Genomic DNA, 18,742 nt, shown 5'->3' with positions numbered 1-18,742 from the left:
CAGAAAAACAGAAGCTGATTTAAAACATGATGAGAGTATGATGCAGCTCAGTTATGACCAAAAAGAGGGATGACGAGGAAAACAACAGCCAATACAAATAACAGGTAAAGCTTTTCAAAAAACTTGTAAAGCTGGAAAAAAAGAAAAAAGAAGGAAATCAAATGGAAGGGGGAAAGCCTGAGAATATAAAATACAAGAATTTCAAATAAGACTGTAGTCTAATCCAGGAAGGTTTGGAATTCTTCCTCTCCCTGAGAGAGAGAGAACACAGCAGAGGAAAACAGCAAGTTAAATGACAATACATCCTTTCAAAAATAAAATCTAGCCTGAGCAAATTATTCAGGAAACCAAGAGAATTTTAAAAACTATTAGGTAAAGGCAATAAATAATGCATTTAAGCGTATCAGTCACAGGAAGACTATGAGAGAATCAGATGTTCCCCTATAAGATCAGGCATCAATTATGGATACTGCAGATAAAATAAATTACTTCTGTGCATTGATCTTTACCACAGAATATGATGGAGAAACATCTCCTACAAACTCTGTATTTCCAGTAGGAACTAATTACAGAGAAAATGAAGCACTTACATAAAAGAAGCATCAAGAAAAGGTTCTAGAAGATGACTTTCTAAAGCTCATTGTGAATTCCAGGGCATATGCCAAAAAGTAAAATATAATCCAATAAAAAACCAAAACCAGAACAAACAGATGTTCACAAACAGATATCAGACTACATCTTTGACTCTCACAAAGATGGGCTAAGATACTCCAAATATTTCTCTCTCCAAAGACTTTCAAGAAGACTTTTCTAGACTAGAAAAGACCCGTAAGAATAATTCTCAAAATTAAGCAAGTTTTGAATATAGAAGAGTTATTCTCTGCTTAACTGTAAGCAAGTATCGAATTTATGTTTTGTAGTTGCTTGCATCAGTGGTTTTAACTCTACTACACCAAGCAGCAGAGAAATGATCATAGTAGATGATCTGTCAGGTCCCTTTCAACCCAGACTGTTCTATGATTCTATGAAATGGAATTGAGGCAAGGCAGATGGTACAGGGCAAGAAACAAGCAAGACACAATGCCGTCATTGGACTTTCACAGTAATTACACAAGATACTCTGAATTTAGAATTCTTTTCTTATTAGGTAGAATTTTAAAAGACACGGATACATTTGCCCTTCGTGATACATTTTTTGAAAACTAACATTTTAGTTGGAATATACTAAAAGGAAAATAAGAATGCTGTGAGCACCATTACAGTGAAAATGATCTTTTGGGGCACGATTCTCTGTTCACCGAGACTCATGGCAGCTTTTCAACAAGGTTCAGGGGTGGCAGAGCATAGCGCGCTCAGGTGATAATGACAATGAGATGTTCATTCAACTCAGTGTACAGAGGTAGCACAGGAAAAACAACAGGTTCAACTGGCTAGGGAATCCTTTTGTTGATGAAACTGAAAAGAGCTACTGAAACAGTCCATGATATGTGGAATTCTTTCTCTAGCTCATATTACTTCTTTCTCTTCAGTAGCACTACCTATCCCAGGAGAATTCCTGGGAGAAATACTACAGCATCCTGCTGGAGAGCACAACAGGAACTGATCCCAGACTGTACCACCTGACTGTGGGTATAGCGCATCATTCTGGGGCGATTTCCTTCTTAGCTCTTCAATAATTCACCTACTGACAGGAGTTTTATCATAATAAATTAGGCCTACGAGAAAGCACGCTAAATCTTCACAATACATATAATTCCACTGGCTTTTCTGATCTCCTGAGCTTCTAAATGTGTCTTGCTCATTCACTCTGAGCACGAGACCTCTGCTGTCCTATTCTCTTTGAGTATTTCTGGAAAAGCTCACTGAAGAGGAACCGTGGAAGAATCAGCACAGAACACTGAAAACAGCATTCCCTATCTCACTGCATCAATAAAGCACAGGTGGCATAGCATACATCAAAAAAAAGAAATGAGGAAAGGCAGCTTGTTAGGTTATTCGGTGCATGTCCTCCAAATATATATCACTTGGCAACAATTGTTACATGTCCTTTTAAAAATTCTAACAGAATCCTCAATGAAAGTTCTATATAGTTATTACAGTCTACGCTCTGAGAAGCAAATGTACAGCAGAACATGCTGGATATCATGCCTATGCAGGATTAAGCCCAAAACTGCAGTTATTTAAAAACGTGCAATATCAAATCCTCCTTTGATCATATCTTGATATTATGTAAAAACTCTAATATACTGTGTGAATTTTTTTGCTAAGGTGTGTTTACAAAGTCACCTAAGAATCACACTTTCTGTGATGCTTTTCACAGTGACTATGCATACTAGGTATGCAATCAACCCCTTGTCTCCGAGAAGTGGGTCACTTGGTAAAGTTTCACATGGTTTACAGAGAAAGTGCCTGGGACGCTGGAGAGCTGTGGGGTTTTTTTCTTCTGAACTGTATAATAAAGAGTTTGAGACTCCTACCTTTTTTAATGTAATCCTTATTAAGAAATGACCTTGAAACCTCTGGAAGTTCAGTTCTTGTAGAACTGTTGTCAACCTGAAGCTATGAAACTGTATGACTTCGCTTTCTGAAGAACAGACATTTTTCCTCGAATTGATATTCCTGAAGGGAGATTCTAACCACACCACCGCCTCTTACACGAAGCTCACAAAAAATACTAGACACAAGCAGGATTGGCCAGGGTACCAGGAGTCTACCTACACATAGCCATTTGTTTTCACACGCTAGAGTAAATATTGGGTCAAAATAGACACTGAGGAGACCTTCGTTCCCAGGATTACTGCAGTTGTTGTTTGATTATAATGCTGTCCTGACTTACAAAATGGGTAAACATTACCTACTTCAACAATTTATCTTAGAAACTGAATTTTTTATATTTTTACATACTCTTTCAAGACTGAAGGTTACAGTGCAGCTTTTTTACAAATGACAATGTCATTAACAAGTTGTACTTGCGATCTCCAGGAAAATTCCAAGGCAAGGCACCATAGACTCCTCTTCAAACTGAGACCCCTACAAAAATAATTTAGTTTCTCCTAATGCTTGTCTGACTACCAATTGAGCACCTTGCCACATGAGCACAACTGAAATACATAGAAAGGAAGGGAGTATACTACTTTACGTCATGTTTTAAAGCAAAATCATCTGAAACCACAAACTTGTTTTCGGTGCTTTGATGTTCATGTAATAATATTACGATATAAGGGCTACAAATTAAGATTGACAGAACACTGAGAGTCACGCAGAATACAAAAAACCCTGTCAAAAACCTTGTACACAGATACTAGCCCACTGTTCATACAATGGGTATTGCAGCCTGGCACGACTATGCCAGACAGAGTTTGAACACTCCTACATCAGGCCACGTGCAGAGCTTCCACTTGACTTCAGTAGCAACAAATGACGATCCACAGGCTTAATCCACTACCACTAAATTAAGATAGCCTTAACACTACTTCACTGGGGGACACGATCAGTCCTCAGCCGAGACTACTACCTACAGTCATCCCCATGATTTCCTGGAAAAGACATCTCACCTTAGGTGGTGCACACCACACACTCCAAACATAAATACGATGCCAAGCCCAAGCTGTTGTTAATAGCGCAGATCCATTCATTATTACTCCTCCTTGTTTTCAATCCATTTCATTATCCTATTTGCAACCAAAATACTCCCAGCTCTCCATTCCAAACAGCAGATTATGCCACTTAAACGGCAATTAAATGTCCTAAAGGCATTAAAAAGGCTATTATCAAAACATATTTTCAAGCACTGGCAATAAATCATTTCATATAGGCTTTGAAATTCATGAGTGAGCCTTCAATGTGAACATCCTGTTGGGGGGTCATACATCTAGGTGTTAATGCAGCACTAGTCTTACAGCAGTACCTAATGATACTAAAACTTCTCCAAACTACTAAGACAATCTGAATACATGAGAATGTTAAGATGATAAACAGTTTCTTACCCATCTTACTAAGTTCTTCTGACACAGACACTGTTTTTAAACCGCAAACCTAACAGCAGGATAAATAACAAATAGGACAACTCTTAGCAAGCTTTACACTTCTAGTTGTGCTTCAAAGTTAAGTACATCACTGTAAGTCATGAAAAAACTTTCATTATTTAAAAAAAAAAATTAAAACTTTGTTGATGTTAGAATCCTACTGCTGGAAGGAGGTTGAAAAGTGAAACAGAAATCAGTTACTCACCTCACCCAAGAGACACAGAAAAAGCATTTTCCAATTTTTTCTCCAATTCGTTAGCTGATCTACCAGAATACCTCGCCCACAAACCTGTCTCATTCTCCACCTGAAATCCCCTCTAATAAATACATCATTGTTGTTAAACAGATTTTTCTTTCTTGGAGATCAGCACAGCTACATTAATAAAAGTCAACTAGGAGCAAAATGCAGAACAACAGATTAGGCTAAGCAGTCGCTTCTTGTACTGTTTATTTAAATGTTAGCTAGAGCCCACTTATCTCACTTATCTCATTGGGTTCAGATTTGGCTAAGGATCCCACCTACTCAGAGAGCATTTTGACTCTATCTATAGAAGCTACACCATACTGAAAGTGTTCCTTCCTTTTGATGTGAGATATGGCATCAATAACACTTCTGTTCTAAAATATAACAAGAAAGTAATATAGAAACATAGTAGTTACTAAAATTCCCAGGGACAACTGACTACAAAGTTAAGCTAAAAGATTTAAATGGGGTTGTCATAACGGCAGGTTTTCGCCTAATGAGTGTCCCAAACTCGAAGCTGATTAAACTCACTGCAGAACAAAAAATCAAGAATTATGAACTAGAGTAGCTGGCTTGGTAGGGGTGTCTCACATACGCCTGCCCTGCTGTCAGATACCCCTGTTAGTCAGGCACATATCTCGGCTGTATTTGGAGAGACGCTTTAAAATCACCTAAAAAAAATGAAAGCTCCCATCCCTTCCTCTTTAATACTAACTTCTAACAGATTTTACTGTCAGAAAATTATTGAAAATGATCACCAACAGCCAATGGCACAATCAAGGATACCTAGTACTTTCTGAAATTTAAAATAAGACTTGTTAAGTGTATTTTGTTATTATTTTTGAATATTCTCTTGGTCAAAGAGTGTTCAAGAACACAACCTCTTGCTTCTCAGCTGTAACCTCTTCACCACGTCTTTATTTCACAAATAAGAAAATCTGAGTTTGAGAAGAAGTGACCGCTCCTGTGTTCCTAACTTCCAGTCACCAATAATCTATGGTCTGTTACTTTCACTGAGGTTTGAACAACTTTTGGGGATGAACTGCAGACTAATTGCAACCTGGTGTAGTGGAAGGTGTCCCTGCCAATGGCAGGGGGGTTGGAACTAGATGATCTTTGAGGTCCCTTCCAACCCAAACCATTCTATGATTCTATAGCAGCAAGCCAAAACCTGTGAAAATGAAGTCATTCTGTTGCAATTGTCTACACTGTCAAAGTCATCCTGTTTCTGGTTGAAGTGGAAAGTCAAGTCAATTTCATTCAGTTGTAACAACAAAGGGCAGAGTTTGCAAAGATAATAAATAGTGCAGCACAGGAGTTTATTCAAGCCTGAGCATGGTCTTCACACAAAGTATCTCCACCAGAATATGCCTTTTCAATACCTACTGGAAAAGTTATTTGTTCTTTAATGTAGGAAATCATTATACAAGTAACTAACAAAGACATGAAATAATGTCGAATCTCTGATACTATATTTAGAGTTTGTTGGTTGTTTTTTTTTACATCAACTTATTTTCCATAACTACTACTGAAATTGCTATCACATACATTTAATCTTATATCCTCATATTTCCTTTATTTATGTTTTGATTATCGCAGTCTTTGTTTATACACGTACGAACTGAAGGTAGAAGCTTTTAATTACCTCTTTGCCAATGCAGAGTTGGACCAAAATTTGGTGATAATTAGAAGAGCTTCATTATATTTGGGACTCTAAATTCTTTAACAAGCTTTATTATTAGTTCTCATGTAAAACATTCAGTCTAGTGCCTGTTTGTGGTCTATCCTTCTATAGAACTACAGAGCAGCCTACAGAATACTCAGTTATATGAGAGTTCCTCAGATTCTAATTCTGTTTCACTACACAGAATAGAGTAAATTTATTTTAGTAGCATTTGTTAAGGAAAGGGTCCATGAGTCTATGCTGTCACATAGATTGCATTAATAAACAGGATTACATATTTGAAAAAATATTAAGAGAGTGTTAGAATGTCAAGGGTTGGTTGAAAAAATAATCTCTAATTACTAATTCAAATGTAACCTATTAATTAATTAGATATAATCTTACAGTATCTTCTTAAAAGCATTTAAAAAATAAGCTCTCTAATAACCCCACATTGCTTTTAAACAGACAAAATTCTCACAGTATGCAAATAAAACATTTCAAAATAACTATTAATATTTTATTACCTAGCATATCTCATCCTCACTGGAGGACTGTACCCACAAAATCTCTTTACAGTAACGACTTTTAGCTTAGGTCTGTCCAATACTCTTCATTTCCTATAGGAACATCAGTCATCAGCCAGGATCATTGTTAAAATCAGGGATAATTTATTTAATTATTATCAAACTTGAATAAATACTTGTTCATGTTTCCAAATATGCACTGTAAACAAACCAGGAATGAGCTGAGCTGTTACTCAGTAGCTCCTCAAACTGTGTATCTCCACATCTATAGACGCTGTCGCTGGCTACAAATCCCCTACAACTGCCGAGGTAACAGAGGACGGCTTTCCAAATGTATGGAAGCACAAGGTGTAATCGAGCCTTGCAGTGTACCCAATCACTGAAATTCAGTAGATGCAAGTGATCTCCTCGTTCTCCTATAAAATAACAATTACAATACCACTCCTCTTTCTTCCCCTCTTAAACATATCACACCTAACATTTCAGCTTCGTATATTTAGACTAAATCCAGCCATCCAGAACTAAAACTTGTAAGAATTCCCAATTGCTGGCAGATATTTCCAAACCAATTTGAAATATAAAGTTACTACTCTTGCTTTTCATTTAGGACTAAGTGAGCCTCTGTAATGAACGTGCTCCAGATATGAAAAGGTATTAGAAACATTTCTTTCCCTCTGTGCTTTTTAGAGAATAAGGCAGAATAGCAAATGCTGACAGAGCCAAGGCAAAGGCTGTGTCTTCCCAGATCAGGCCGAATCATGCTGAAGGGCTTCTGTGCAGAAGTGCAGGACAGGTACAGCTCACCCCGTCACCATCCACTGCCCATCCACCACCCTTCCTTTCTAAGGCAAGGTGACAGCAGTCACCAAGTGGCAAATGTTCACCTTTCCCAGTACAAACGAGCCTTGGACTGTAAATCCTATGACTCCGAAAGTATCCTGTGAATGTTGCATTTTCTGTCTTGTTTTTATTATCGTTATGAGCGTCAAGGTCATCATCTTCACAGCTCAGACGGCAACTAGATGAGGCAAAGGTACAACCTCCCAGCAGAGCAGCTTTGGTAGGAAAAGCGCCTATAGCACTATGAAAACCTGTTGCAGAAGTACATAGCCTCAGTTTAGAAGATCGCATCATTTCTACATTGCTTTGAGATAATCAGTTAATTTAAGAGTGTGTATGTTATAAACTCGGAAACAACATTCAATGAGTATTTTTACCTGTTAGGTATCATAATTCATAAATTGTTTTAGTTTGCGACCTGAATTTTTCTGACTAACATTTGTGATTGATGGAAACTAACTACAATCAACTTTATTACATTGAGATGTAATCTTATAAATAAGCAGCTGACCCTGTGAAATGTAAGGCATAGACTATTAACATAAGTTATAAAATGAAGATTGAAATCTAAAAGCAAAAGAAACACAAAGTGCTTAAGGAAAAAGACATTGTTGTTTGCATTTATGCATGGCATTTTGGCTTTTTAGTTACTAAAAAAAAAATAAATCTGAGAGGATTGAACTTTAACGCTACGACCTTTATGTAGCTGGGTCAGATTTCAGGCTAAAGACTAACGTGGTTTAGCTACTTATGAAATAATTATGAAAGTACCTCTACCCTTCTAAATCAGAAGCACTGACACTCTGCAATAATCCCCTCAGTTAAGTTCCTGAACCCACTGCCCACTGAACACAGGCAGTGCAAAGTCTTCAGATTTGATACTGTTTAAAGGCAGGAAAATCACCCTACTATTTCAGTGCAGCTTATCTCTAGATTTCAAACAAAAACTCTGCTTCTCTTTCGTAAATTCAGTGACAGATTGAACAAGAAAATTCATTTCCTCTCCACACAACACTGCTCTTAAAAAAACACCAACATCATTCTGGAAGACAATTAATAGATTGTTTTTAGCAAGCATTACACAATCAATCCCAAGTCACTTCTAGGATAGCTTAGTATGATTTTAATGAGACTCTCTAACCATTTGTACTGTAATTCCCGGAGGAGACAGGAACAAAGATTCCCTACCTCTTTTTTAATACTCAACAGTATTACTCAGCCACTGAGAAGGTTAGCTAGCTACAACTCTCAGCCACTCTGAGTACGCTATTGAAATGCTGCTTTATTACGTGTTGAGCTGAGAGACATAAGTAAACATTAGCATTGCACAATGCAGCAGAGTTTTGCAGGTTAGCAACACTTTTTGGTACAAAGTTTTTTGTTTTTGTTAAAATGCTTACTACACTTAGAAGCAGCACAGGAACTGCAGGCTAGATGGTACGTGTTTGGCAAGGAAGGTAGAAAACATTAGAAAAAAAACCCTTGTCATTGCAGTAAAAAACCGACCACCAAAGCCCTTCCAAGAGAATAACCCATCTTATCTCAACACTTGCTTTACAGTTCTGACACCAGTGAGAATAATCAGATCTGGAAGAGAGGGTATTTGCTATTAATACTAATTTAATGGTTTGCTGTTACACAGTGCTATAGCCCCTCTATCTGGTAACAACCAGCAATTAAGGCTCAGTTCCTCCTGAACTAGAATCTTGAACTTTAACAGTAATGATGCTGTGAAATGAACAATGTGAAGACAATTTTGGTTTCAGAAAATAGCTAAATCTCAAAATACAACTTGTCACCTCTAATGACATTTTCTATCTATAAGCTTTAGGAAAAAGTCAGTGTTGACATATATCTAGCTGAAGAACTAATCCAGAGAAAAAATGTACAAAATCAGAAGTATTATTTCTGGAATAATACAAAAAAAAATATCAGGGAAGAAATAATTTTAAAATGATGTGATAAAAAAAATTCATGACCCACATGTCCTGTGACAGTCTACAGCTAAGCAACTACAGTCCCACAGAATACAAAGATCTTACTACAGAACATATTTCCGGCAAAGCATAAACAGGTTAATTGTGTATTTTTCATAGTAGTGCTAAACACACACACAAAAGAAAATGCACTAATGGAAACTCAGTTCTAATAAGCACATTTAAATAATGCTGACAACTTCTAAAGAGCAGCACTTTAAAGCTGGTGTACGTTTATTTACACAGGCATGTTTTGCAAGCATTCACATTGCAATCTCAGACAGAGCAACAGATTTATTCACACAGATGTTCACATAAATTGACCCTGATTCTGCAGATGCATAACTCTACAAACGCGAAAAGGCATCACGCGCACACCCTAAATTGGGCCTATATATTTGCAATATTGGGCCATATAGCAATTTCATTATGAAAACCGAAGACTCTAAACTACTCCTTTCAGCAGAACTTCTCCATGGAATACTATCAGGATATTTTTTCCCCAATTTTTTGCCAACAAAGTTACAAAATGTCTCAGTGAAAGGTCTTTTCATAGAGATTAAAATATTAATTCATTTCTCTACAAAGAACACCTACTACATCACCATATATACGCATTTCTAATGTGCATCTTCCCTATGACTGTAAAATACAAGCGGGGAGTGCCAGGATGGGACACACAGTAGCGCCCTTAGAATTGCCAAGAGATTAATTCAAACTTTAAAAGGAAAAGCCATACACTAAAAAGTAACAAACAAAAATGAGACTTTAAAGCGAAAAGAGAAGACTTTGTAAGTTGTTGGGCTTACTTTACATGAAATAAAGCAGGAATTTCTTCAGGTATTTCAGACCAAAGTTTCACCTTTTTTTACTCAGTTATGTTTTTGGACAGCAAGTCTCTCTCATTCTACCTGAGCTTCTCTCAAAGGTTAATTCTTGCAGAAATACAAAAATCAAATTCCTCTGAGGAAAAAACCTAATCAATTTGAACTTCAAAATCAGTTGCTAAACATGATACGAAATGAATGATCTTTGAAGCTGAATAGTTTGTCTCCTACAGTCAGCAGTCACAAGAATTAAACCACACACACACAAAAAAAAAAATCAGGAGTAACAGTGTGTAAAAAAGACCTGAAAGTCATGGAATCCTCCTACTTACATGTCACACGAGAAACATAGCTTTGGAAATGCAAAATACTGCCCTTGGAGGACAGAAAAGACGAACACTGGGAGAATTTTGTATGTTTACTTATTTTATCAATATTTTTAAATACTACTAGAGCAATATTGAGCATATTGATAAAGTTTCAGAAACAAGTATTTAAACAGCTAGCAATAAGCATTTAGTAAATGTATTCTTCTCTGCTATTATCAAATTTCACCAGAAAGAGTTGATCCAATCAAGTATTTCTTCCGTGAAAAAGCCACTGAAATTTAAAAATGCAGTTTCTATTTAAATTACCTCATGGCTACTTTATTAATATCTATCCTCTTGAATGCATTTTACCAAGGGGCCCCAGAAACACATGTGATAGAAATTAAAAACCCACTCAAAAAGCACTTGCTCACCTCTGTGCATTTGCCTCCTCTGTGTGTTACTTAGAAGTCCACCTGAATGGTCACCCTCTGCTCTTGGCCTGGTCAGAAGTGCCCTCACCTGGCAAGCCTTTCCGCGCAGCCCTCACAGGGAGCTACTTTCCTCCACTGCAGATGTACTTTACTCAGTGGAGTGGCCGGAGATTAGGTATGAAGGGGAAGGTAAAAGTATGAAAGCAGGTTTAAGAGCTGTCCACCATGGAAATTTAGTTCTGAGCGCTGAGAAAACACAGCCCAGTTTTGCTTTGGAGCACAGCTGCCTCATTAAATGACACTTCTAACCCTCACCATACCAATCCAAGAACTAAGTCTCTTAGAGTAAGAAATCATCTCCATAACACAAAGTATCTTGTTTTTCCTAACTGTGTTCTGTCTACTCTTGTAATGCAAACAAACATACCTATGTTTAATAGTAAGAGTGACAACAAATCCCTTCCAGACAGCAGAACCTGAAAGAGACTTTCAAATTTAAAAAGATGCACTTCAACTTGGCATTCAGTCCAGTTCGCTACAATGAAACCTCCCAGTTTCTTCTCTGAACTACACTTCAACGACAAGCACCACAACCAAAGTAGCTGTCTTGCTTAGCAAAGACTGGTTCTGAAGTCAGTACAGGTTTGGAGGTCCTGATCCTCCTCAAAAACAGGTACTGTGCAGACGTACAAATACCTGCTTGTGTTTTGTGCATGAGTGCACATGTGCACATGCACACGTGCACAGTTAAGATGGGAACATAGCAAACTTGTTCAAACCAGAAAGAATCTCAAAAAGAAATCATCAGCTCAGACACATCCAAAAGTCTCTGGGTTTATTTGTTTATTTATTTATGTCTGACCAGGTGGTCCTACGCCCTTCCTTGTGCAGTTTGTTTCCAAACAAGCCATGGGAGAAATCAGCAAAACCAAACACTAGCACGCTTTAGGTACTTCCTGAAAGCCACAGGAGCTATAGAATTTAAAGATAAAGTCGAAGCCAAATCCACACCAATCCATGTATTTACTGGGTTTTGCAGGAGGTTTCAAAGCAATGAGTCAGATGATAAATGTACTGCAGCACTAGACACAATACTGTAGATAGAGACAGGTCTTTTGCTTTAATTTTTAATTTCCATTTTCTGTGGGTTTAGACAAACCACTGACATTACTTTAGCATAATACTTTGCAATGAATCAATACTTTAATTTAATAACGGGATTCTGTTGTCAACATATAATATATCACATAATGTCCTTGTATAGATGCTAAAAAAAATATGCCAAGTAAGATGCAAGGCTTTGCTTTTACCAGTGAGCACAGGTTAAACCAATGTAATGAGAATCCTTACAGCCCCCAAAAGAATTTTCTTCAGGCTTAAAAGGCAGCATGGAGTAATTTCAGCCATATTCCTTCCTCTCATCATACCCGTGCCGTGAAAGCTCTCCTAGGTCATGGGATTTCAACAAAGACTTCAATAAAAGGAACACAGAGGAAATATATCTGAACAGAATCAATGCACATATCTCTGAGTGGGACTTTTATTTAAACATGCCACCTCCTTATGAACTCAGTGATAACTGTGCTAGTTCCTAACTATAAAGGGGATTATAAATGGAAAACGGAATTAAGTCCAGTGTCATCCAACTTTATTGAAACAGATGAAGCAAGTTATAGCTGTAAAATATGAATAATAAAATAAAATTACAGTAACTTCCACTTTAGTGGTATGACTGCAATTCTGTATTTATTATTTTATCTTGACAGTAGCCTTCCTGTTGACAAGCATTTAAGATGGGAAACACAAATCTAGTCATGTCTATGGTGCATTGACTCATAGTATGTGAATAGAAAGTAAGTGGGAATGAGGAAGAAGCAAATGCTTTCAGAACTCACAGTTGTTTGCTTCACTACCTTTTTTCCAATTCAACAGCTTTTGCTGCATTACGGATTGATAAATAACTGACATTAATCTTAGTCAATGCTAAAGGCACATGCTTTACAGTCATGTGTGCTCCCCTCCATTTCAACGACAGCTCATGATCATAATGCAAAGTGTTCACAGATACATGTCATTTGTTGGCAGAACGTTTTAGAGCTCTGGGAAGAGGAGGTCTGGTTTTACTACGGTTTGGCACCTCCCACAACACCCTCCAGTTGGTGAAAACCCCGCAGTTCCATCTAAGTGTCATCCTTAATGTGAAAAAGATATTTGAGTCAGTGCAAAATAAAACAAACAGCTTTTACCAAATGTCAGCGTTGGTAGCAGTTCAGCTGCCAGATGCTTGTTACCTGAACCCATGCCGTGCATGGCAAATAGACAGAGATAGGACTAGGACAAACGACTGGACCAGAAAATCTTTAGCAGGAAATCAAAGTACACACAGGCTGCAGTCTGGAGTCATAAAAAAAAAGGGTCACAATTGGGCATTACAAGATATATTGATTAAGAGTTCTGTAATGTCTCTTTCCTTGGTTACTGTGCATTAGTTGACCATCACCTGCCTGACCTCAGTTCTCTGCATTAGCCTTTGGTCAAATGAACACAAGAGAAACCACAGTGCTATTTCATAGCTGAATTCACACAGGAATTCTTATAAGTACAGTATCTCAATTTAAAGATAATAACATTACTGAAGAACTCAGAATACCATGAAAAATGCATATTGGAAAAATCAGGGCATGACTCTTTAGAAATGAAACCAATGGCTTGATAAAAATAAAACTTCGCTGGTGTGTTCCAGTCAGTTGGTTGATTTTTCTGATCTACAGGCTGGACTATCCTTCTAAATCAATGATTGATTTTCATGTTGAGCACTGGATAAAGAGGCTCATGCTAAAAAGCCATAGTCCGTGCACAATCATGAGAAACACATGCAGGCACAAGGCAGAGAGATTTGACAAATAAGTGGCTTTTGCTTAGTCAGAACCTGAAGGATCTTCATCAAGAACTTTCAAAACAGCTAACAGATAGCTTGACTTTGAGTGAAACACAACCAAGAATTATTGTCATTATGCACACCCACAACGAAGTGAGAGATTTCACAACATCTCCTCAGACGAATACACACACAGAGAAAAGGCTTTACCAACATTTATTTCAGGTGGGCAATCATCCGGCTTTCTAGAGAAATAACTCTCGATCTGCCTTCCATTTTCCTAAGTAATATTTTGAGCCCATTTTAACATGCTAAAACAATTAAATAAACTGCAGCATGAACAAGTATAAACAAAGACAGCTGCTTCTTTTCTTAAAAGCTGTGAAATGCTAAACAACCTATGACTCCTGCCCACACATGTGCCTTGCCAAGCCAGAGGATCACACAAGGGTGTGCGCTATTTTGAAAGCTGGGGCATCAGATTTGTCATGTCAGATTTGTATTCACATGGTACAATGGGATCCATGACTTTCATTTCAATAGCAGCTGGAGCAACGGGCACAAGAGCAACATGCAACTCAACCTGGGAAATGAGGATAAATTTGTTTCAAAAAATTCCCTTCCTTCCAAAGAGCTGTCAGTGGCAGATGCAGATACTTGCTTTGGGGTCACACCATGTCAGCAGTTCATGGCAGGAAGATTGCATTTCTCCTCCCTCTCCCCTCCAGTGGATACTGCAGCCTCAGAGAATTTTACATGTATCCTCAGAGATGCTTATATGTATCAGGAAAGTACAGCTGTAGGCTTTAAAAAAATTTCCACATGCCCTACAAATTCAAATCCTTTTTTATGTAATCTATTTAATCTCCCATTAATGATAATCTCTGCTATCAATGTGCCCAAACAGGGTCAATTTCTGCTGGATTTGCACTTCTTGCATTTCATCCTATAAGCGAGCTGTATTTAACGAGAGGAAACACCCTGCTGTAAAAGGTATTAGCAGTCTCCTTAAAACAAATAACAGTTACGAGACGCTGCAACTGCCAGGAACATTTCAAGATTGTGGATTTTCTTCTTCCTTTGTGTGTCTTGTATGGAGGAGAGTCCTGCCAGCTGAACATTATTTATTAATCAGGATATTATTGCCTTCTATACCTTGTAAGGAGACAGCAGAGAGGGGCGGAAATTGCTGTGGATTTCTCTTACATACCCAAAAAGATAGAAAGGGGAGAAAAGAAAAGATAGCAAGGGAGTGTTTAGACCTCGACAGATCCCACTGGCAAGCCCAGGCAGCATTTCAGACACACACAGGTCACGACAGTTTGAAGCACCACGTAACAGATCTCACACAAGGCTCCAAAACAGAGACACGGGTTGAAAATCAGGCTTCCTTTGCTGTTTTGTTTTTTAAAACTGCCCCATACAGCTCCCTAAACCTCAGTGAAATGAGCAGGGTTCAGCTCCACAAGAGATTTTCCTTCTGGTAACACCTGACTTCCTTAGGTCGTAGGTACAGAGCAGGCAGTCTCAGACACACCTGTAAGGGACGGTGCTCTCTCAATTACCGTAGCAGACACTGGGAAAGCGAGTGACTGCCTTGTTTGCTCTTCTGATCTACCGATAGTTTTCTTCTTAATCATCCCCACCCATCCGCCACCTGCACACCCACCCACCCACGCATACACATCCAATTTGCTGGTTTTCTCCCGATTTTGTCAATTCACAAGATCCGTTCGCTCTGCATATACTCTTCTGCCCCAGGGCTCACGAGCAAATAGATTTAATGGACAAAAATAAAGTTCCAATGACTTGCTAACAAAATCCTCTAGCGGAATAGCCACACATTAGCATGCAAAAGGGGAGCCCTGGGCTGTAAAAGCAATTCAGGTGGTAGCATTCAATTGAATTGACGTTCCCAGCAGAAGCAACTAAGAGTTAATGGAGGACGCACGGCTTCTCATTTCCTATACTGCATCCAAGAAAACGCAGAAGATGACTATAATACAGTATAATTGAGCATTTCACTAAATAGCCCCGCACATAAGTTCTTTTGGCACGGATTGCATTTGTCCTAGATAACCTTTACGAGAAGCTGAAAGTTGATGTACCCAGACCAAACGAATTTTCAGATTTAGCCCGAATCCTTAGGTTTGTGCCAGAGAGGGTGGGAAGAGCCAGCCACCGAGCATCAATCGGGGAACTAGCCCCCTCCTCTGCTTAAAAAAAATAGTCGGTTACGGCAAGACGGTGCTGTGGCTACACACAGGAGCCGGGAAAGCTTCTGACTGCGTCTGCATAATCGCGAGGTGCCCTGTGCTCCTTCCTGGGAGGGCTGGCGGCGGCTCCTTCAGGAACCGGGCGCTGGGACGGAGGGAGCACCCTTGCGGAGTCCGATCTCATCTATTTTAAGGGAGACTCCTGTGGAAAGCCAAACTCCCTCGCCGGCAGAGAAGCACGGGCACAGCCCACCCCGCGCCTCCCGCGGACCACTCTCCCCACTGCCCCTTCTGGGAGCCGCCGCTGCCTGGGGGGTCATCAGTTGTCCCTCTCGCTCACCCACCTCCCAGCATCTCCTGAATACCTCCCGCAGACCAGCGTGGAAGGGGAAAGGGGGGTCTGCATCTTTCCTAAAAAAACAGCGAAATCTAGTCACCTCAAATGGCTGCTCCTGCCTCACCATCCATCACACCAGCGGGGAACTTGCCGGGGGGAAGGGGGGCGCAAGCGGGGAAGGGAGAAAAGAAGCGCAAACTTCGGAGCCCTCCGGCCTCGGGCAGGGCAGAACCGCACGGGAAATCCGCGTCTCCCCAGGACGCGGCGGCAGCCTTTGACCGAGGCATCGCCCCGACCCCACCGGCGCTCGGCAGACACCGGGGTTTGACGGGGAGACGCGAGCAAGCGGGCTCCCGAGGGCGCGGGGCGGCTGGCTTCACTTACGGATTTTGGGGGTCGTGCTGGCCTCCGGCGTGGTGGTGGTAGACTCCTGGAAGGGAGACAAGGTCCAGGACGGCGCCGAGTCGTGGACGTAGATCTTGTAGGAGGAGGTAGCGTGTGCCGCAGTGGGCCAGGCGGGCAGCGGCGGGGTGCTGGGGGCGGCGGGCGGCGGCCGGGCGCCGCGGCCGGCGGTGCCGGGGGGGCCGCTGGCGGGCGGCGCCGTGTGGGGCGCGGCGGGGTGCCGGGCCGCGGTGGGCCGCGGGCCGCCCCGCGCCGGTCCGCGGGTGCCAGGGGGTCGCGGGGGGGCCCGGCTCATCGTCGTGAGGCGGGGGCTGACGCGGCTGGGCGGCCGCGGCGTGGCGGCGGCGGTGGTCTCCGCGCCGCGGGGGGGGGGCGGTGGGCTTGGAGAGGAAGAAGGGGTCCTGCCCCACGCCCTTGGCGTCCATCAGCTCGGTGGGGACGTACTCCTTGACGGAGCCCACCACGATCCACTTGAGCAGCATGAGGCTGAGACCCAGGCCGATGAAGCCGATGAAGAGGGGCACCACGCACAGCCACGTCTGCTGCCGGTTCCAGACGATGCAGTCGCTGCAGCGCAGCTCCCGCGGCGGTGCCCCGGCCCCATCCCCGCCCGGGCCCCCCGCCGCCGCCGCTGCCGCCTCCGCCGCCCCGGGCGCCGCGGCGCCGGCAGCCCCCTCGCTCATCCTAGGGGCCGTCCGCAGCGCCGCCGCGGCCCCGGGGCATCAGCGCGCCGCGGCTGCCGGCGGCATGCGGCGGAGGGGGGCGGAGGAGAGCGGAGCGGCGCGGGGCGGAGGGGAGCGCGGCGCAGCGGAGCGGGCGGCGGGAGCGCCCCGCTCAGTCACGCCGCCGGCATGACATGCCCCGCGCAGCCTCCCGCGGCCGCGGAGTCAGCGGGACGGCCGCGCCATCCGCCGGGCGCCCTCCTCTTGCGCTGCCCGCTTCAGCCTCTTCGCTCTCCTTCTTCTCCCTCCGCTCTCCGGTTTTTCTTTTCCTTTTTTTTTTTTTTCTCCAGGTAATAAGTCGCAAGAATCAGCCTCCTCGATTTATTTTTTTTTTATCCCAAGCGTGCGGCTCCGGCGGTGGACAGGTACATTCCTTCACATTCACGCTCCTTCTCGCCTCTCCTCTTTTTCCTCTCCGCTCGGGGCTGGGGGATCTTTTCTTTCCGTCTTTCCTTCCTTCCTCCGCTCCCTCCCCCGCCCGCCCGGCTCCTGCCTATGCCCGGCCGCGGCGCAGCAGCATCCCCCGGCTGCTCCGCGGGGAGGCGGCGGCGCGGCGCACCCGCCACTCCGCGGCCCCGCGGCCAACCCGCGGCCGGCGCCGGGCCAGGGAGGCCGATCCGCGGGCGGGGGCCGGGGCGCGGGCGGCACGGCTCCGCGCAGCTCCTCCGCGCCCGCGCTAAGTCCGGCCCGGCATCAAAACTCCGGCGAGGGTTCCAGAAAAACAAAAATACACACACAAAAAACAAACAAACAAAAAGAAACCCTGGAGGGAGGGCAGCAATGATCCAGTCGGCAAAAAAAACCCACACGGATCCGGCAAATAAATAGGCACGGAGAAGGCAGCTCCTGCCAACCTTGCAGCTTCTGTTCAATTGTGTATTCCTATCGCAGCGCAAGGGAGGCAGGCGAGCGCGCAGAAAGTAAGGCGCCTCCCACCAAAGCCTAATGGTGGTTTCTTAATGCGCACAAGATAAATAAATGATCCAGGCAAACCCCTCGGGAGGGTGTATGCTACGGCAAGCGGAGCCAAGGAAAGGAAAGGAAAAGAAAAGAAAAAAAAGAAAGGGGGATGGGGGGAGCGCCTGAACCCATCCTGTGATGCCAATCCAAAAGGCTGCTGCTCTATGTCAAAAAGACATGTGTGGAGGGAGGGGTGGGCGTGTGGGAGGGAGGTGGAGACACCTTCAGAGAGGATTCCCAGCCAAAGACCAGGGCTCAGGACGAGATGTTTTCCGACGTTGATGCTATCCGATAACTAACAATAAGCAGCATTTTGTTGCTGTTGTTTCTAAAAGGGACTCCCTAAAGGAAAACAAAACCCACTAGACACCAGCAGCAAAAGG

At 42.4% G+C, this 18,742-nt stretch overlaps 1 protein-coding gene across 1 annotated transcript in view; it reads right to left on the bottom strand.

The window, feature by feature from the left end:
• Positions 1-17,360, bottom strand: part of NRG3 (neuregulin 3) — a 413,505-nt gene extending 396,145 nt beyond the window's left edge. Inside the window, 2 exon segments of the mRNA XM_086616693.1 lie at positions 16,660-17,047; positions 17,049-17,360. Of these exon segments, the coding sequence (XP_086472819.1) occupies positions 16,660-17,047; positions 17,049-17,360 (700 nt within the window).
• Between the last annotated feature and the right edge of the window lie 1,382 nt (positions 17,361-18,742).

This window comes from Tauraco erythrolophus, chromosome 9 (assembly GCF_009769465.1).
Source record: "Tauraco erythrolophus isolate bTauEry1 chromosome 9, bTauEry1.pri, whole genome shotgun sequence".
In the NCBI taxonomy this organism is placed as follows: domain Eukaryota; kingdom Metazoa; phylum Chordata; class Aves; order Musophagiformes; family Musophagidae; genus Tauraco; species Tauraco erythrolophus.
Note: the sequence above shows the minus strand (reverse complement) of the source record. Positions and strands in the feature narration are given on the sequence as shown.